The 20,916-nt window shown below is 44.4% G+C and overlaps 1 protein-coding gene and 1 long non-coding RNA gene across 7 annotated transcripts; one reads left to right on the top strand and one right to left on the bottom strand.

Moving 5' to 3' along the window:
• Positions 1–519: 519 nt before the first annotated feature.
• kcnv1 (potassium voltage-gated channel modifier subfamily V member 1) lies at positions 520–20,524 on the top strand. 6 transcript variants are annotated; one of them, XM_047357831.1, is made up of 6 exons: positions 520–887; positions 3,931–3,978; positions 11,678–11,733; positions 13,918–14,242; positions 15,301–15,968; positions 18,470–20,524. In XM_047357831.1, the coding sequence occupies exons 3-6, from the start codon at positions 11,694–11,696 to the stop codon at positions 18,994–18,996; spliced, it is 1,560 nt and encodes a 519-aa protein (XP_047213787.1). In that variant the 5' UTR covers positions 520–887; positions 3,931–3,978; positions 11,678–11,693; the 3' UTR covers positions 18,997–20,524. The 6 variants fall into 6 exon arrangements, with proteins under 6 accessions (XP_047213787.1, XP_047213779.1, XP_047213810.1 ...); XM_047357823.1 differs by having other exon boundaries at positions 3,928–3,978; XM_047357854.1 differs by lacking the exon at positions 11,678–11,733.
• LOC124863477 lies at positions 7,093–8,169 on the bottom strand. Its single transcript, XR_007037139.1, has 2 exons — positions 7,948–8,169; positions 7,093–7,867 (listed from the first exon to the last, which is right to left on the bottom strand). It is a non-coding gene; the product is annotated as an uncharacterized LOC124863477 (long non-coding RNA).
• Positions 20,525–20,916: the final 392 nt, after the last annotated feature.

Here is a 20,916-nt window from a genome sequence, read left to right as displayed (position 1 = left end):
TAAACACGTTTTACAAGCAGCAGACTGCGTGTTAACATCAACTCTCCTGAAGTTCAGTAATATTTGTGACTTTCCTGTCAGCTCTATGAGTTTAATAGATAAATCTTTACTTCTGACTTTACGTTGCTAATCCAATTTTACTACGTCCAGTTCTCCACCTGCGTTTGTTCCCTCCATCCTGAACGCAGGTGGAAAACATCGATCAGAAGCACTGTTGGCTTGTGGGTCATGTAGTTCGTTTGACTCACATTATAGTTTAGGTTTCTTGGAAAAAAACTACACAATGGCGGCGTCGATCCAAGTTTTATTTTCTTAAAGTTTATAAAAAAGTCTCAGTTTTACATTTCCAAAGACAATTGATCCTAGTTTATTTTCCCTCCTATTGATTAGCTCCCGATCCCGTCTGCTCCAGTTCATGTTTTATCCTGTACCGTCCCAATCACGTGATCTTTACTGACGCTGTCTCCCGTCCCGCGGGAATCTCGTGACCCGTGGGACTCCCGAAAAAATGTCAGCCTCTAGTTCACATGTTAGACAAGGATTCAATGTCCTACAGCCAGGCACCCCTAATCTAGAAATATTAATAACCAAAAAGCTCGGTTGTATGCTTATCAGTTTTTCTTATTTCCTCCCAAACACAAACACATTTGAACTGAACTCACATATGACCTTCAATCTCATAGATCTCAGAGCAAATTATTATATCTGATTTATTGCAGCTGAATATGTCATATTTTGTGGGACCAGGAGACTCTATGGCAACCACCACAGAGACAAGGAGAAAGTTCAACAAGTTTGTTATCAGGAAGGGACTGTTTCTGGATCCAGCCAGAGTCGGGTCACAGCGGATCAGAATACTCAGGAAGAGACGAGCAGGAGTTTTGGAGGTAAGTGAATAGTGGGTTTGCAGAGGATTGAGACGATGCTTTCTTGGAGGTGGATGAAAATGTTCCGGTAAAGATGGGTAAGCCACAGAAACCGAGTTTGACAGGTTGGCGTGAGATGCGAGGAGTTCCTTCCAGGAGGTGAGTGGAGTTGGAGGGTGGACAGACACAAGCTGTGGTTCTCTGGTTCTGAGTACCTTCCTTGTGCTTGCTGGTCCAGGGAAACAAGAGATGATTTTCAGCAGTAATAAATACAATCAAGCATTTATCCACCAGACCGGGGACGGATCGAAGATGAAAAAGCCAGGCCAGAGTCTTCAGTGTAATAACCTTAAGGGAAAGGTAAGAATCAGAATGATTAATATTTAAACAAGCAATTCTCTGAGCTGGTCTTGTTGGTCTGATTGCATCTCTAATTCAATTCAATTCAGTTTTATTTATATAGCACCAATTTACAACACATGTCGTCTCAAGGCTCTTCACAAAAGTCAGGTTCATACATTTCAATTAATCGTAACCATTGAACAGTTCAGTCAGATTCAAGTGATGCCTCCTCCTGGTTTCCAGCAGCTTAAGAGCTCTCATTGATTGCTCCTTGATGAGCAACAGTTGTGAGGTTGCTCCTGCCTGTCACACCCTGTGGAAAAAGGTGAGAGAGAAACTCCACACTGCGCCCAGCCCTGGTCCATTTCTGTGTTCATTTATTTTATAAACATGTTCTACTGTATGTATAATCTAACATGTTTTCATAACTGATGTCTCATATTTCATTTATACTTTGTAAACAAACATTACAATAAATTTTACAAAAGCATAGCGGGGTTTCTATTCTCATGGCTCACCGCTAGGTGGCAACGTAACAACAAATAAATCAAGGAACGAGGCAGGCTGATTGTTTTCAGCACATAAACTGGATCAGAACAGAATTAGACTTTGGTACTGAACCATTCAAACACAGATATATCAAAGTTCTGAAGAACATCATGTAAACAAAGAAGCAGTAAAATTCAAAATCAAAACACATTTCTGATCAAATCATGTGATGATGAAATAATCTCTGTCCTTTCATGTAAAGCTACAGGAACCATTCCTGTTTCTTTACTGATCTAAACAAAGCAACAGTTTCTGGATCATCTCAAGTTCTCGGGGAGTTAGACTGTTAAGTTCTGGTCATGGGAACTCTGAGTGAACCAGTCTCATATCTGAACTCCAGGAAGATTAACAAGATTTCTTAACCAAACTGAAGACCAGTTCAAGGATTTGTGCACTGCAGGCATCTGAGCCATGTTCCTGGTGTTGGTCAGGATGAGCTGCAGCTGTCCAATCATTCACAGAGACCAGTGAACACACCTAACCTGCTGAAAATTAAAGCATGCAGCAGGTTTTCTGGGTCCTGGTCTGGCAGGAATCTTGTACTCTGCTGAGGTTTTTGAGATGGATGGAGGTTGAGGCTTCATGTGGAGACTGAAAACTGTTCAGACCCCAAAGAGTACACCAGCAGGTTCTTACTGTCCACAGGATCAAAACTGGGTCTTCTGCAGTCAGATGTTGGATTTACTATCTTCTTTGGAACAATCCGAACATGTTATCTTGTTAGGAGAACAGAGGAGACTTTATTTTTAACTCAGGGTCATCGGGCTTCATCTGGACCTGGAGCTGCTGGACCTGGGATGGCTCTGACTGAAGCTGCAGACCGTCACTGAGACTTTGCTCTGACCTCAAACAGGTGAGGCAATTTAATAAGATGCTCAGCAGCAGCAGGGTTCAGGTGAGGCTGATGAGGGTCAGGACCCAAAGTGGGTCAGAGAGGAGCTGGTTCTGGAGCTCATTATGGTCTGTGTTGTTTCATTCCTCTGATGTGCAGAGGAGCATCATAAAAAAAACAGAACCAGTCAGATGAAACCATTAAACCCAGTTAAAGGCAGTCCACCTTTACTCCACTGCTTTCTGGCTGCTGCTCATGCTTCAAACTGACACATGGTGGCGCTGTGGGAGCACCATACAGGGCTAAGAAAGTGGAGCAGTTCTTACATTTCCATAAAGTTGGACCAGAAACCAGTTTGTTGCCTAGCAACAGGGATGATTATTGTTTTCATCAGCAGGGGAAGAACTGAACAGAACCATAGGGTTCTTGTATTGGTTCTCCTTCAGAGTGCAGTTAGAGAGAATGTTGGTTCCATGTTCTCACTGGCTTCTGTGTTTTAGGTTTAGTTCTTCTATCCACGTTTACTTTTATTCAGTAACTGGGATCCCAGGATATTCTTTGTTCCTGCTATTCCTTCAGTTTTCCTCAGTTCCCACTGCCTCCCAGCTGCAGCCCAATGTTTCAGGTCCAGTAACCCGTCCCAACAGATGAGCTCTCTGGACTGTCCCGTTACCCAGGGCTCAAGTTTCCATGCAGGTTTTTGCCTTTTGTTGGATTCCTCAGTGGCGCTCCCAGATGGCCTATTTCAATTATTCAGTGAAGTGGACTGGACCGTTGGGACATTAGCCATGTCTTCAGGTCTTAGTTTTGGGTTTGATTGGTTCTGCTGTGTTCTGTGGATCAGAAGTGGGTTTTGGATCAGTTTATTCAGAAAAATCTGAGCTTTTGATGCAATGGTCTCTGAACTCCTCTGACAGGTTCCCAGTTAGCATCCACTGGTCATCAGCTGATCCGTTTCAGAACAGGACAGGAGTCCAGTTGGACAGAGACAGCTGAAGACTACAGGAGCTCAGAAGATCTAAAAATAAAACGAAAACAATAAGAGTTAAAAATCAAAGAAAAAACATCAGACTGAATTTACAGAGGACTAATTTTACTGCTGAAAATCATCTTCTGTTAGGATGCTCCTCCTCCTCCTCCTCCTCCTCGTGTCACTGTTTACTTCTCATACCTCCCACCTCCACTTCAAACTGCAGCGCCAACCTTAGCAGAGAGGAGAAGCTCCTGGATCTACAGCAGTTTCAGGATCTTCAGAGCTTCAGACCTTTTTCATTTCTGCTGCAGTTCGCTTTGTTTCTCAGATAATTTTCTAACATGTGATGATGTGAAACTTCTCAGCAGGAAAGGATCTTCGTGATCGACGAGCAACCATGTCTTCACTGAAAGCAGGTCAGACTTAGGAGAATCTGTTTTTATCTTCATGTCTCTGTGAGAGGACGCTTGGAAGGGAATCCTCCAGGCTGTTAGATCTAATATTCATCATCAAAAATTGCTTTTGTTAGAATTTAATCATAAAAAAGAACATAGACGTCAGAAGATCAGTTGGGAAGGTTTTGAAGCTGCTTTTAGAGGTTAATATTAGCAGGAACCAGCAGGGAAGGAGACCTGCTGTTTCACAGCTTGGTCCAGAAGCTGAAGATCCACGAGGTTCCTGTCAAAAAACGTAGCTTATAACTGTAACTCCTCGGTGCTGCTGCAGGTCCGGGACTCAGGTCTTCTTCAGAGCTCCTGTGAACCTGGTTCTGATAAAGACTAAGACCATCACAGGAATCTTCGACCAACAAACACATCGCTAGATGTTCTGAACCAGATCCACATCAAAGCTTCTAATACCCAACAGCAGGGAAACAGAGATATGATTGTTGAACGCAGGTGTGATAAAGTCACATTTTCTCCATCATCATGATGTTCCTATCACTGCCGTAGAGGTGTGGTACCTGCTGCTGAAGAAAGCTCCATGTATCTACAGGTATGTGCTGATGGGATGGGAGGAATGGTGTCACATGTTACTGTCAGCTGCTCCAGAACCCAAAGGCTTCCTTCTTCAGGTCCCATCCCTGCTGGTGTCTACCAGTGTTTCTTCTGTGGAGCTGAGGATCAGATCCTCACTCCTGGGAGGAGGTCATGATCCAGTCCAGATGGGTTCTGTGGACCTGAAGAAGGTTTTCAACCATGCTTTCAGTTTGATTCTGGTTCTGTTTAGATCCCAGTTTGTCAGATTCCAGGTTTGATCTTTGGGTTCTGTGTTTGTTCAGAACCAGACACCTACAATCCTCCTTTGGACTTTGAGCCATGACAGAGTGGGTTTCCAGTGATAGGATCACACAGCTGAAGAAGGCACACCTGGGTCTGCTAGAACTGATCAGAACCTCAAAGAACATCATGTAAAATTCTGCATGCAGAAGCTTCTGAGAACCTCAGACAGCAGCACCTAGAAAAGGGATGAATGATCACAGGAATAGCATCCCATTCATTAATTAGGAACAGCTGAAATATTACAGCAGGCAGAGTTTCTAGAAGTAGGACAGCGCCGGCGGCAGCTCGGTTCTGCTCTCGTCTTTGTGTTTCTGTCCTTCTATTTGATTCGCTAATGCTGCTGCTGCCGGGTCTCAGAGGAGGTTACGTGAGGATGTTGTGAAAAGAGCTCCGACAAAACTGAATAATACGAGCAGGAGGAGCTCACACTGATTCCTGCAGGAAATTCACATGGAGAAGAGACAAGAAATGTTCAGATGTGATTAAGTGGAACAGGAAGTGTTTATGTAGAGGAACCCAAATCATTTTGTAGAAACATCTCCCCTGCTGAGGCCTCTGATCTCTGTGTGAACATGGAGGAGATGAAGCGCGAGGAGAGACACAGGTGTGACGTGTAAATTCCAGGTTCATTTCTTCACATTAAACCCAGCAGGCATATGAAGAGGAGCTCCGGCTTCTTCTCGTCCTCCTCTGTGTCCCAGACTGGAAGAAACTGGAGAACCTGCAGAGAACACAGAAGCTTTGGGTTCATGTTTTAATTTAAAAGAATAAAACTATAATAATTCATTCATAAAACCCATTGATAATGGCACAGTCTCTGGTACTGAAGAATCTGATGAAGACCTAATGTCTGGATTTAACCTGGAGCTTTTGTTCTGCTGCTTCATGAGTCGGGCCGTCTGCACTCAGTTGGGGGTTTGAACCAGCATTACCTGCTAAGAGTGATAGGTGGCGCTCCTTTCATTTCCACAACAGTACCTGTTTTTCATGAAATATTTCCAAATAGCTGAATTGGTCTGGAAAAATCTTAGGAGCCTTTTTTCAGCCATCTGATCAGCAGTGTGCAGCATCAGGTGGGTGAAGGCTGATGCTGGGTTGCAGCCAGAGACCCAGAACTTTCTTTAAGCATTAAACATTGGAGAGGATATGGTGGAACATCTGACTGGTTGCTGAAAGTGGACCTCCATCCACTGTGAACTATACTGGGTACCATGATGTCGTCTGTTGGGCTGTGATGATCCTATCAATGAGTGATGAAGCAGCAGTGAAGGGAGCTCCAACATGGGACATCTCCTCCTGTTTCAGAATGAAAGGAAGAGCTGCTCCTATTCCTCCCTCTCCATCTTTAACTCCTTGTGTTGGGACTTCTCCATATAGCTGGTCGTGGACAAGGGTCTCTGGTGGGGGGAGGAGAAAGGTCAGAACTAATCCTTCACCATAACGCAGCAGAGGTCGTTTCAGCACCTCTACTGAAGGTTTGTCCATTGAACCTGCTACCTGCAGACAGGTGTTCACGTGGATCCAACAGAATGAGAGGAAACCACAATAATTAGGTGCTTTCACAGAAGAAAATGGACCTTCTGGTTTCTAGCTTGGCTTCTTTCTTGGAGTTCTTGGTCCAAGTTTGGTTCCTGTGAGTCAGTTAAATGGACCAGGTGGTATCTCTGACCTTTGGATACAATGTCATTATCATGTAACCGAAGCTGTGCTCTCAGCCACTAGGGAAGGTTGTTCCAGAGCTAAAACTATCAGTGGCTCATCCTAACGGTCACGTCACAGAAGCCCTTCTGAGATCAACTCAGGGTTTGATCAGTGATGAGTTCCTCAGCTGAAGCTCCACAGCTCTGAGTTCTCAGGGAAGAAGATCTAGACTCAGATACTTACAGGTGGAACAGCAGCAGACTGACTTCATGCTACCTCTGTCCTGTAGGCAGGGACGGATCGTCAGCATGTCGCCCTGGGAGAGCAGCCCACCCCAACCTACATAGACATATGCAACAGTGTTGCCAAATCTCACGAGAGAAACAAGCAACCTACTCTATGAACATAAGCCCAACAGGCAACCCAGAACCCTCCGTAAAACAGAGGCCGCTTGTAAACAGTGTAAATATATTCAGTTATTATGGCAGCAGCAAGATTCTGATCATCACTTTCACCACATTAATTTTGAATTGTTTAAATAGTTTGAAAAACTTTTAATCTCTGATTAAAAGTTTGTGCATTTTGCACACATGACAGCAAACTGACTTTCTTTAAAATCTGTTTAATAGAAAAGACACATTTTATGTTTCTTCCATATTTTCCCCACTTGCTGCATCTCATTCTCACGCTGCCTCGTCACTCTGGACTCGTGTGTTTGTCGACTCGGCTGGGCGCGATGACCAGGAAACGGCAGCGTGAAAAGGACAAACTACCAACCACGCGTGTTTGGCTTTACTGCAGGGAGCTTGGAGATAATCAATGGGTTTCACACAGAAAGAAAGCCAAGCCCAAATAAGCAACTTCACCTTCAGAAAGAAGTCCAAAAGACCGCAACCCGACCCTTAAGAGAAAAACAAGTCCAATGTCACTTATTACAACACTGATTTCCATGGAGGGACACAGACCTGTAGAACATCTTTGGGACATCATGTTTAGGTACATATGACACCACCTGGTGAGGATCTGGGAGGAGATACTCCAGGACACCATCCATCATCTCATGAGGAGCATGCTCTGATGTTGTCAGGCATGGATACAAACATCTGGGCACCAACCAAACTGCTGGGGACCATGTTGAGTTGCTGGGATGACATTTCAGCAGATTGGACCAGCCTGCTGGATCAGTTCAGATTAAATTTCTCTTCAGATGAAGCCTTCTGTGGGTTGATAGATTTCATTTTCATCAAATGATGCTGTCATTGTGAGTTTTTCTCAGAATCTGAGTTTACACAACCATGAGGACCAAGACAGTTTATTAAGTTTTACTGGTCTAGATCGGACAGGAACCAGGAGTGGATCAGCAGGCAGAATTGGGATCATACTGAGGAAGGAGGAGAGGCTTAGAGAAATCCAGAATGCGAACGGAGAAATAATCAGAATCTCTCTCAGGGTTTGACTTACTGAAGAAGAGTTTGTCATGAGGCTGGGGAGGGATCAGTCTTTACCCACGTTGGCTGAGGCTGAATTCTTTCCTCGCTTCTATGATTCTGTGTTTCTCTTTTCCGGTATTCTCCACTGTGATTGGGAAAAGCCATGGGAGGGTGGACAGGCAGGTGGATGATCCTCAGAGGCTTGATGAAGGGGTCGCCTAGGAACCTGGGTTCAGAGTTGGAGGCAGAGGCGTCGAGGCTTTAGTTTCCTCAATCCTCTGAACATGACACAGGTGGAGACAGGAGACAGAAAAATATCCACGGTGGCTTCTGGCAAAACCAGATCTGTAGGCAGAGGAGAAAAAACAAGATGTTCAGGAGATCGCTTAGGAGCAAGACTGCAGAGCAGCAGAGGTCTAGCTGTTTACCACGCCATGCTGATACCTCCCTCTGGGTTTCCACTCCTTAAGAGCCCCGGTTGATAGCTCACTGATGAGTGACACCTGTGTAGCAGCACCTGCCAGTCACAACCCTGCGTAGGAGAAAAAAACACAGCCTGCACCCAGCCTTCACACAACCACCGTGGATATGACAGATGTAGCATCCCGTTTTTCCCGACACATTACCCATCCCATATCAGGAGGGACGTCCAGCAGGCTCTCTTTCCTAATTAGATGCAACATGTTCCTTTAATGTTTTTTCTGTAAACATTATATTCCTGTTTAATATTTAAAGCTGTTTGAAAATATATTAATGAAATATAGTAAAGTTTTGGTCCAGCTGTTAAAACGTTACCAGGTTAGGGTCGCATCCACTTTCTCAATAAAACTGGCGTTTTAAAGGGCTGAGCTCAATAAAATGAAGGAACATCCTGGATATTCACCGTCTCTCGAGGAGGATTCACTTATTGACCGAGCGCACAGAGTGAATCGCCAGAGTCCTAAACTATGTGACCCTCTCTGACCTCTTGAGATAACATGTCTGCCGTGTGTGAAGAAATACTGCGGGAAGCTGCAGAGATCTGAGGTATAAGGGTCCAAAATCTTCCCAGACTTCCCTCCTTCCCTAGCTAAGTGTAGAGCTGCGTTTGCGATGGTGAGATAGTTACTGTATGGGATACCTGGTGCCAGAAATGGACCAATATATCCTGGGAAATTACTAGTGACATACGGCAGTGAGAAGAAAGTGACCCAAAAGAGACCCTTAACTATGCAGAACGCAGCATAAACTGGATCAACAACAAGGATTTATTACAGTCTCTCAGCCTGTTTTCCTACTAGTGTTGTGCTTGAATACAAACAGTGAGCGTCTATTTCTACTGACGGGTGTCAGTCAGAAGGTTAGGGTTGTTAAAGGAGGTCAGCAGCAGTACAGGGAACATACAGGTCCTTCTCAAAATATTAGCATATTGTGGTAAAGTTCATTATTTTCCATAATGTCATGATGAAAATTTAACATTCATATATTTTAGATTCATTGCACACTAACTGAAATATTTCAGGTCTTTTATTGTCTTAATACGGATGATTTTGGCATACAGCTCATGAAAACCCAAAATTCCTATCTCACAAAATGAGCATATCATTAAAAGGGTCTCTAAACGAGCTATGAACCTAATCATCTGAATCAACGAGTTAACTCTAAACACCTGCAAAAGATTCCTGAGGCCTTTAAAACTCCCAGCCTGGTTCATCACTCAAAACCCCAATCATGGGTAAGACTGCCGACCTGACTGCTGTCCAGAAGGCCACTATTGACACCCTCAAGCAAGAGGGTAAGACACAGAAAGACATTTCTGAACGAATAGGCTGTTCCCAGAGTGCTGTATCAAGGCACCTCAGTGGGAAGTCTGTGGGAAGGAAAAAGTGTGGCAGAAAACGCTGCACAACGAGAAGAGGTGACCGGACCCTGAGGAAGATTGTGGAGAAGGGCCGATTCCAGACCTTGGGGGACCTGCGGAAGCAGTGGACTGAGTCTGGAGTAGAAACATCCAGAGCCACCGTGCACAGGCGTGGGCAGGAAATGGGCTACAGGTGCCGCATTCTCCAGGTCGAGCCACTTTTGAACCAGGAACAGCAGCAGAAGCGCCTGACCTGGGCTACAGAGAAGCAGCACTGGACTGTTGCTCAGTGGTCCAAAGTACTTTTTTCGGATGAAAGCAAATTCTGCATGTCATTCGGAAATCAAGGTGCCAGAGTCTGGAGGAAGACTGGGGAGAAGGAAATGCCAACATGCCAGAAGTCCAGTGTCAAGTACCCACAGTCAGTGATGGTCTGGGGTGCCGTGTCAGCTGCTGGTGTTGGTCCACTGTGTTTTATCAAGGGCAGGGTCAATGCAGCTAGCTATCAGGAGATTTTGGAGCACTTCATGCTTCCATCTGCTGAAAAGCTTTATGGAGATGAAGATTTCATTTTTCAGCACGACCTGGCACCTGCTCACAGTGCCAAAACCACTGGTAAATGGTTTACTGACCATGGTATCACTGTGCTCAATTGGCCTGCCAACTCTCCTGACCTGAACCCCATAGAGAATCTGTGGGATATTGTGAAGAGAACGTTGAGAGACTCAAGACCCAACACTCTGGATGAGCTAAAGGCCGCTATCGAAGCATCCTGGGCCTCCATAAGACCTCAGCAGTGCCACAGGCTGATTGCCTCCATGCCACGCCGCATTGAAGCAGTCATTTCTGCAAAAGGATTCCTGACCAAGTATTGAGTGCATAACTGTACATGATTATTTGAAGGTTGACGTTTTTTGTATTAAAAACACTTTTCTTTTATTGGTCGGATGAAATATGCTAATTTTGTGAGATAGGAATTTTGGGTTTTCATGAGCTGTATGCCAAAATCATCCGTATTAAGACAATAAAAGACCTGAAATATTTCAGTTAGTGTGCAATGAATCTAAAATATATGAATGTTAAATTTTCATCATGACATTATGGAAAATAATGAACTTTATCACAATATGCTAATATTTTGAGAAGGACCTGTATTCTACTTTACTTCTTTCCTTTGTACAGTTGCTGTCTGCAGCTTGTTCACGCTGCTGCCTGTTTGTTCGTTGAAGCGGCGGAACTGAAGTTTATTCATGAAAATCTGTCCTTTTCAATACTTATTGGAGGAGTCTGGAGGAATGAGATGCTGGGTTGTTGTTTTACATCCTGATAACATTCCTTACTTTCCTTTGACATGCCTGTTCAGAATAACGTACACTTACAAAATGGTACAAATATGACCTTTGTTAGCTGGAATGTGGGAAAACAGGAAAAGTCCTTAAAACATTGACATCAGATTTTGCAGGAAACTCATTTGAAAGAAACATTTCATACAAGTTTGAGATATAGGTGGATTGAGCTTATTTTATTCATTCTTCCCTGCCAAAGCCAGAGCTACAGCTACAGTAAAGAAAGTAGTTGTTTCATTTGTGCATAAGAGAAGGATTGCTGACTGGGCTGGACGGATACCTCTCACTATATTGAATATTTCTGCCACTAATGTGGAGAGCCGGTTTCTCTTTAAAGAAGTGATGAAACTTTTACCACAAATGTCCCAAACAAATCTTATTTAACTGGAGCCTAACCTTGATAAATCCTCTTCATCCAAGCAGCTCAGAAACTACTCTGTCTTTCTCTCAACATCAGTGATTATTCCAGTTTATCCCAGAATTGTGAACACTACTGGCAGAGATTACTTCTTGTTTTCATCAAGATATAACTCGTATAGCAGAACTGACCACCTTCTTTTGGATTGTCGTTTCAGATCACTGCCCTATCCCATGCACCTTCAACACTCACAATGCATGCAGACCACTGCAGGTATGGAGACCGAACCCTTTACTCCCAGATAAGAAGGGAAGCAAACATTTTCTGTATTTTAATATTAATGATAATTCAGAAACTATACCTGCTAAAGTAGGATGTGCTACTAAATACCCAAACACCTTTCACTATGTTGTAAATAAAAAAACATGTCTTTAAAGTATGAATATAATAATTTACTCTTAGCAAAAACCAGTAAAGCATTTCTGAACACCAAGCAGAAATACTTTGAGCTCGGTCATAAACGACATAGACGACTCAGACAACAGGAGACATTAGACAGTAACATTAGAAATAACAGAGGCCACGTTTTAACTAATCCTAAAGGTAATAATGATCCATTTTTAATGTTTTATCAAAGTGTTTATGCTATGCAGAATATAGACTATGACTCCAAGAAACGGTTCCTGGATAACTGGTGCAGCTGGACTTAGAAATAACAATAGAAGAAATAGAAGCAATAAAGCCCCAGGGCCACATGGTCCATACCTGCATTAAACATTTACTCAGCCTCCAGCTGACAGGCCTTATCCTTCCTACCCTTACAGAGGCTATTACAGTTGCAAGATGCCTTTACTAAGTCCAGATGGGAAAATATTCTCCAACATACTGCCCAACGGATTAAACCCTGTCTAGTACACCCGATTAGACCGGATTTATAACCCAGAAAAATTCATCTTTCAATCTTACACAATTACTTCTCATTATTTATTCTACTGGCAAACTGGTTGACCTCGATGCTGAAAAGGCATTGGACCAGACTGAATGACCTGATGCAAACGTTTGAGAAGATTTAAATGGGGTGAAAATGTGATTTTAATAGTTAAATGGTTTTATGTCCATCTTCATGCTCATATTGTTACCAACCAGATTTTGATTCACACAGAGATGCCCACTCTCTCTGGCCACAGAGCCCTTTGCAGAAAGATCCAACTATTTATAACACATTAAACTACTAATAAAGTTTTGCTTTATGCAGATGATGTTTTATTATACATCACCCAACCAGAAACAGCTCCTCACCGGAGTTCTCACCGAGGTTCTCACGGGGGTTCTCACTGGAGTTCTCACTGGGGTTCTCACTGGAGTTCTCACTGGGGTTCTCACTGGAGTTCTCACTGGAGTTCTCACTGGGGTTCTCACTGGGGTTCTCACCAGGGTTCTCACCGGGGTTCTCACTGGAGTTCTCACCAGGGTTCTCACTGGAGTTCTCACTGGAGTTCTCATTTAGGTTCTCACTGGGGTTCTCACTGGAGTTCTCACCAGGGTTCTCACTGGAGTTCTCACTGGAGTTCTCATTTAGGTTCTCACTGGGGTTCTCACTGGGGTTCTCACTGGAGTTCTCACTGGGGTTCTCACCGGAGTTCTCACCGGGGTTCTCACTGGGGTTCTCACCGGGGTTCTCACTGGAGTTCTCACTGGGGTTCTCACCGGAGTTCTCACCGGGGTTCTCACTGGAGTTCTCATTTAGGTTCTCACTGGGGTTCTCACTGGGGTTCTCACTGGAGTTCTCACTGGGGTTCTCACTGGAGTTCTCACTGGAGTTCTCATTTAGGTTCTCACTGGGGTTCTCACTGGAGTTCTCACTGGGGTTCTCACTGGGGTTCTCACTGGAGTTCTCATTTAGGTTCTCACTGGAGTTCTCACTGGAGTTCTCACTGGGGTTCTCACCGGAGTTCTCACCGGGGTTCTCCCTGGGGTTCTCACTGGGGTTCTCACTGGAGTTCTCACTGGGGTTCTCACCGGAGTTCTCACCGGGGTTCTCACCGGGGTTCTCACTGGAGTTCTCATTTAGGTTCTCACTGGGGTTCTCACTGGAGTTCTCACTGGGGTTCTCACTGGAGTTCTCACTGGGGTTCTCACCGGAGTTCTCACTGGAGTTCTCAACGGGGTTCTCACTGGAGTTCTCACCGGGGTTCTCACTGGAGTTCTCACTGGGGTTCTCACCGGGGTTGCTAATTTTGTGAGATAGGAATTTTGGGTTTTCATGAGCTGTATGCCAAAATCATCCGTATTAAGACAATAAAAGACCTGAAATATTTCAGTTAGTGTGCAATGAATCTAAAATATATGAATGTTACATTTTCATCATTACATTATGGAAAATAATAAACTTTATCACAATATGCTAATATTTTGAGAAGGACCTGTACCAGATGTTTTCTGTTTCTTCTCCTCCAGCTCCTCTCTCCTCCATCATGGGCCTCCCCACCACCTCCATGGCAGGGCTGGAGGTCTACGCTGACAGCGCCTCGCTGGTATCTCTGGACTCCAGTGTTTTCTTCAGTGAGATGCCGGCCTCATGCGTCAGAGACCCGCTCCATGATTTTGTCATCAACGTCGGGGGGAGTCGGTACGTTATGTCCCAAGAGCTGCTGGCGCCCCACCCAGAGACCAGATTAGGGAAGCTGGCTTGCTGCAGCCGAGACTCTGTGCTGGATCTCTGCGATGATGCTGACTTCCTCAAAAACGAGTTCTTCTTCGACAGAAACTCCCAAACCTTTGAGTAGGTGTTTCAAGTCAAAAGTAAAAGCTTTAAAGTTTTAAATTAGGAAATAATCATCTTCATACTTCCTTCATTCCTTTAGTAAAACACAGAATTACCCATCTTCTCAGAAACACAAAAAAAAAAAAAAACAGGAATCCAACCAAAGATCATTGAAGGACTCCTTCATGAGATCAAGAGGTCTGCAACATTAACAAAGATTTCATTTGAAACCACCTTCAGATATTATCACCCTGTGGAGATGCAGGAACACAGGAGATCAGTCTGAGGGATGATGGAAGCTGTGTCTTTAGTTTTTATTTGCACTGAAGATAAGTGAACATTTCATGGTGAACCCAAACATGTGGTCTATTCAGTATTGGATCAGTTCCAGGTTGATCAGGTCATGTTTAACTCTTTCTGCTGTAAATCAGCTTCCACTGTCTGCAGCCTCTCAGCCTGGAGGCAGGAAGAAAAGCTGTAAGATAATCAGCAGCTGGAGGAGCTCAGTGACAGAAACATGAGGAAAGGCTTGAATATTTCCAGCTGCTTGTGTTTCTGAGAACCCCTGTCATGTTCAACCTCTTTGTATCCCCTGATGGTTGCAGTCAGAGTTCATGAAAGGAGTGGATCCCATTTTCCTTCATTTTCCTGCTAGGAACCACATCATCAACATTTCAATTAGATCGAGGTTTGGACTTTGACTAGGCCACTGCAGCACCTTGATTTTGTTCTTTTTAGCCATCCTGTTGCAGATCTGCTGCTGTGTTTGGGATCGTTGTTCTGCTGATGATCCCGTTTGGACCAAGCTTCAGATGGCAACAAATGGATTCACATTGGACTCTAGAATATTTGGGTTTACTGAGGAGTTCGTGCTCCACTCCATGACTGCAGAACAAGCCCAAATCCCCAGCCCTCCATCACTGTGCCTGACCGTGTCTGTGGGCTGATGTTCTGTGTCTGGTTTCCTGTTTGGTATTCAGCTCCTCACTGAGTTCTTGTCTGCACCATTCTGACCCGTTTAGATATCAGAGATTCTAAAGACTTTGTTCAAACTGATCTCTTTATGTTGTCCACAGGTATGTGATGAACTTCTACCAGACAGGTCACCTTCACGTCATGGAGGAGCTGTGTGAGATCTCCTTCCTTCAGGAGATTGAGTACTGGGGCATTGATGAGCTCCGTATCAACTCCTGCTGCCGGGAGCGTTACTACCGCCGAAAGGAGCAGAAGGAGTCCCTGGACGTCCGCCGAGAGTTTGACACCGATGATGATGAGGAGGACTTTGTTGGCGCAGTATGTCCAGGCCTTCGCCGGCGTCTTTGGAACCTTCTGGAGAAACCAGAATCATCCCATGCAGCTCGGACCTTTGGCTCACTCTCGATCTTCTTTGTAGTGCTGTCAGTCATCAACATGGTGCTCATCTCTCTGGACTTGGAGGAGGACTTTGGAGTGAGCTGGCTTGGTGTCAGTGGGCCGCGGCTGCTTGATGCTGTGGAGTATGCGTGCGTCATGTGGTTTACGGGTGAACTGGTCCTACGCTTTGTGTGCGTCAGAGATAAGTGCTGGTTCAGTCGGCGCATCCCGAACGTGATTGACCTGCTGGCCATCCTGCCGTTCTATGTGACGCTGGCAGTGGAAAGTCTCCACGGCGGATCCACAGAGCTGGAGAACATGGGCCGGGTGGTCCAGGTTCTCCGCCTCCTCAGAACCCTGCGCATGCTGAAGCTGGGCCGACACTCCACAGGTAAACCCTCATCCAGGTTTCATCAGAGACACATAAGTTATAAATGACTTTAATAGAAAATACACCTGGTCAAGTGCTGCTGTTTTCATCTGTTTCTGCTTTCTGACCCCTCAACCTACAGTTGGTTCTGGTTCTGCTTCCAGTTCCAAAGAAAGAAAATCAGACACTGAAGCTAGAAAAGGTTCAGTCACTTTTTAAAGAACAAGTTTGCGATTCTTTACTTAATGATCAAGGAAACCTTCATAGCTTTGGAGACGGGACCAGTTTCAAAAATCTTCTCTGATTGGTCACTTTTAAGGATTAACAGCATCGATCTGCAGCATGTACAGCTAGAGACAGATATTTACATACTGTCATACCTGCTTGTGTTTTTGTTAAATTACCTGGTCTAGTCCTTTGTTTTCTGTCTCCTTGCACCCCAAGCCCACACCTGTTCTGTTTCCCCCTGATTGTCTGGTCACGTTTGTCATTGGTTCCCCTGCTGTTCAGTTTTGTATTTAAGCCCATTTGTTTCCGTTATTCCCCACTGGTTCCTTATGTTATGTGTATGTCCGATCCCATGTGTTGGCTACCCTGTCTGTGTCCTGCCATGGAAAATAAAGACTCATCTTACTTTAAAACTCCGAGCTACTGGAGTTCTTCCCTGCATTTTGGTCCATCAAAAACCCACTTTATGACACATACATACTTTGCAGAACCTTTTTTTAAATGTCTTATTTCAGGTCAGTTTAATTGATTAAAATATTACTATTTGCTAAATGAGAGAATATTGATCAACTTTCCTCATATTCAGAACTTTTAATCTCTTCAGTACTTGGCAGAATTGATTTGGATCAAAAGGGTATGCTTCCACAAGGTTCTCACGATGGATTGCTGAAATTTTAGCTAATTCCTCCTGACAAAACCGGTTAATTGGGTCAGGTTTTTAGGCCACTGTGCTCATTTATGGAGAATGAGTTTGTTCAACAATCTGCTCCAAGAACAAAGAAGGCCTACATCTTAATGCGACGAGGCGTGAGAGTCACACATTACAGCTTTCGGAGCTTTTTATTCCCGTCAGCGGATTTGACGCTCCTGATGTGTGAACATCCAAGGACAAAAGAAGAAGAGCAGCTGAGAGAACAGCCGGCAGCATTTCTGTCTTCAGACACAAAGAAAATATTGATTCTACATTTTGGCAGCAAGATGCAGAGAGAGTGAGATTACATATGCACATAAAACTGCTGCTGGTGCACCACAAGCAGACGAGTGAGAGCTTTGATCTGAGTGGTTTTAGGAAGCACCATGATCCCTGGATTCATGAATAATGAAGGAGGACAGGCTGGAGGAGAGAAGAGGGAAACGTAGAGCAGGAATTTAAAATAATGAAAGAACATCGGGATCCAGCTGGAGTCAGAGCTGCTCTAACTACAACTCCAGGAACGCAGGAGCATCCCGTTTACAGTCATTAGTTGACAGAGTAGCAGCCTGAGAGCAGAAAGAGGCAGATGCCACCTTCTGCAGCCGTACCAAAGTTCTACAGCAACCTCCAACCTGAAAATCACTTTCTGTGTCCTCCCAGAGGTCAAAGAAGATGAAGTCATTCTGAGGCATGAGGTCATGTGTTCGTACAGTTGTCAGGTTCAGCCAATAAGAGGACAGAGTGAGCTGTTTACACCCACCACTGTGTTATAGTTCCAGCTGTTAGATGCTGTGCTTCTCTTTATTCCTTCCAATCACTCCCCAGAGATGGTGGTGTCTCTTTAAACATTTCAAGAGAACAAAACCATAAACATTATTCTGCATGAGGAAGAAAGACCCATTTATCATACTATAAAACTCCTTATCCAAGCCCTCACTTTTTATGTTTCCTCCCTGGATCCAGACGTTCATCTGGATCGACAGTTCTCCAAAGTTTCTGAAGGTCTTTCTAAAGATTTGTTTGGTCTTAGGCTGCTTTTCACTCAGTTCAGTCCTGACCAACCAGAGCAGATTCTTTACTCTAAACGCATATTCCTGTCCATATTCCTGAGGATGAACAGTTCTTCAAGTTTCCCAGGTTTTCTGAAGGTTTTCTTCTTTGGACTTTGGCTAGTTTTTCACTCATTTTCAGTCAAGTCCTGATTATTTCCTGGGACATGTTTTCATGCCTGTTAGTCCACTTTAGTCTGACCTTTAGGACCTGGACACAATAAAGTTCAAGGGACTCAAGGCAGAAACCACAGTTTTGGTCTTAGCAAAAAACCCATTTGAAACGGAATCCTTGGTTCCCATTTCTGTAGCTGAATCTATCAATAATTCCAATATGGAAAGATTCCCAAAGAGCCTTTTGGTTCGTTTGGATCAGAGGTTTATCGGTTCTTCCCCAGGTTCATCTTTCTGTTTTATCTTTATCATCAAATAAAACCTTTTTGTCTGACATATTTAGTTTCTCTTATTTCAAATGTCCAAAGCTTAGTTCCAACATAGTTCTGGATTATTAACTGAGAACATTCCTGGTGTTTTTCTTCTCATCCGTTCAGGTCTAAAGTCTCTGGGAATGACCATTGCTCAATGCTATGAAGAAGTTGGCCTGCTGCTCCTCTTCCTTGGTGTTGGCATCTCCATCTTTGCCACGGTGGTCTTTGCTCTGGAGCACAACCTTCAGGCCACCACCTTCACTAGCGTTCCAGCCGCCTGGTGGTGGGCCACCACCTCCATGACCACAGTAGGCTACGGGGACATTCGGCCAGACACAACAGTGGGGAAAGTCCTGGCCTTCCTCTGCATCCTGTCTGGAATCCTGATCCTGGCCCTGCCCATTGCCATCATCAACGACCGCTTCTCTGCCTGCTACTTCACCCTGAAGATGAAGGAGGCGGCGCTGCGGCACGGAGAGATGCTGAAGAGGCTGGCCCGAGGCTCCATGGGGGAGGAAGGCCCCGTGGGAGCGGTGGGAGGAGTCAACCTGAGAGATGCCTACGCCCGCAGCGTCCTGGAGATGCTGCGGCTGCAGGGCCGAGAGCGGGCGAGCACCCGCAGCAGCGGAGGGGACGAGCTGTGGTTTTAGAGCCAGGAGGACAGAGTTAGGGGCCACAGAGACACAAAGAAACGTGGAACACACAGAGACACCGCCCATAGAGTTAATTTCAATTAAACAGGAAGTGACAGCAGATAGAGACGAAGCCCTTCATCATCATCTTCCCAGGTTCCTCAGAGGTCTGCAGCATCAGAGCAGAAAAGAAGGAACACTCTAATATCTGCACTTTTTAGTGAGTGTTTTTGGACCTGGTTCTAATCAGGTTCTAACCTGAAAAAATCTCAGATTTTCCTGAACTCTAATAGTTATCAGTAATAAGAATTTAACAGTGCTGGTTCTGGTCCAGCTGATGAAACCGTCACCATCAAACCTCTAACCCTAAATGAGCATCATAATTCCAGGTGAGAATCTGGATGAACAGCGTTCCATGTTGTCTTTGTGTTTGTTCTTCCTTTGCTCCGTTGGTTCGGATGAAAATAATAAAGTCTCTTCATGAAGCTGTTGGTCAATCTAGGTTCCCTTCTGGCAGATCCAGGTGTCAACAGGATCAGACAGCACAATTTAAACTCATCCGAGTCCGTGTTTACGGAGTCCAGAGGAGACGCTGAGATTCAGGACTGAGCCGTTTTCCCACAGCAAGTTCTGGCTCAGTAGAAATAAACAGGAGAACACGAGGCAGCGCCGCTGAAGATAAACAGTCTGTCAGAGAGAGAAGAGATCCAGATCCCAGTTCAAGGATCGGAGCATGGAAACACTGTTCTGCTCTCACTGGTGCTGTTTGAAGAACTAACACTTCATTTCCTGGTTGGAGGTACGGAGATGGAAAGAGAAGCAGACCCAATCAGCTGTGATGGACAGAACCGATTCAGATCCAGATCTTCATCTGTTAACACAATTGATTCAGCACGCAGCAGGTAGAAGGTGCGATTCCAGGAAAACCAATAAAGAGGAGCTTACAGAACCTTCAGATCCTCTGACGTCGAGGATCTCAAGATGATCAGAGTGTCGACAAATAAAACCGGTCCAAGATCTGTTCCTAAAACCCTCACAGGACCTGCAGCGTCCCACACCTGTAAGACGGAGGTACCCAGAGGATCCCAGTTAGTCCTGGGAGTGAAGCATTGGAAACACTGGCCCAGAGGAGTCCTGAAACGGTTCAGTGATGGAGGCTGCAGAGATCTTCTGCTACATATTTGGATTATTTTTATTCCAAACGACTTCCAAAGTAAACATGAGTAGGAAGGAGGTTTGTTCCGAGCTGCCAACATTTTCCTTGTGAGTAGGAGTGATCACCCACAGAGGCAGAAGATTTCATCCTGAGCAGCTCCTTCGTTTCAACGTCTTCCTGAAGCAAAGAACCACAGCTGAGAATAAAGACCCCACTCCACCAGGAGCTGGAGCTGCAGGTGGAGGCTCTAAGATGGTCCGGGAGCATTGTTGTAAATATGAATCTGAGAATATTATTTAATATTAATACTTTAATATTTTATCAAATAATATTTGGGTCTGTTAAGGGTTGTCCTGTGAATACCAGCCCAGTAAGGCGATGGTATTAGGACAAAATAGAAAGGTGTGAGACGAGCTCTGACATTATTGAACAGCATAAACTCTGCACATATATGGAATAAATTCACACAATTTATTAAAATACAAGAATTTATTAACAAAAATAAGTCAACTCAAAGTCAAACATATTTCAATCAACAAACTCTTTACTTTGCTAAAACAATCCAACTAAACTACCAAGCAGAATTAAAGAATAATGAAGACTAATGGACTATGTACAATATAAACAAGTTGATTAAAGATGATTGATAATCATGACCAAAAGAGTGATGCAACATTACCATGCAATGTTTATGTTTGAGAACCAAGGATTATCTTGAAGAATCTGGAAATGAAGTTAAGTTAGTCTTAGAACCAACTTAGACAATAATCAGCAACGTTTAG

The sequence above is a fragment of the Girardinichthys multiradiatus genome, chromosome 3 (genome assembly GCF_021462225.1).
Source record: "Girardinichthys multiradiatus isolate DD_20200921_A chromosome 3, DD_fGirMul_XY1, whole genome shotgun sequence".
NCBI classification, from domain to species: domain Eukaryota; kingdom Metazoa; phylum Chordata; class Actinopteri; order Cyprinodontiformes; family Goodeidae; genus Girardinichthys; species Girardinichthys multiradiatus.
This window is presented reverse-complemented; position numbering and strand designations above follow the sequence as displayed.

Excerpts from the sequence above, each read along its gene's own strand:
- kcnv1 (XM_047357831.1), top strand. The coding sequence starts at position 11,694 with ATGCACCTTCAACACTCACAATGCATGCAGACCACTGCAG. Across the intron at positions 11,734-13,917 it reads ATGCATGCAGACCACTGCAG|CTCCTCTCTCCTCCATCATG; the intron begins GTATGGAGACCG and ends CTTCTCCTCCAG. Across the intron at positions 14,243-15,300 it reads AGAAACTCCCAAACCTTTGA|GTATGTGATGAACTTCTACC; the intron begins GTAGGTGTTTCA and ends TGTTGTCCACAG.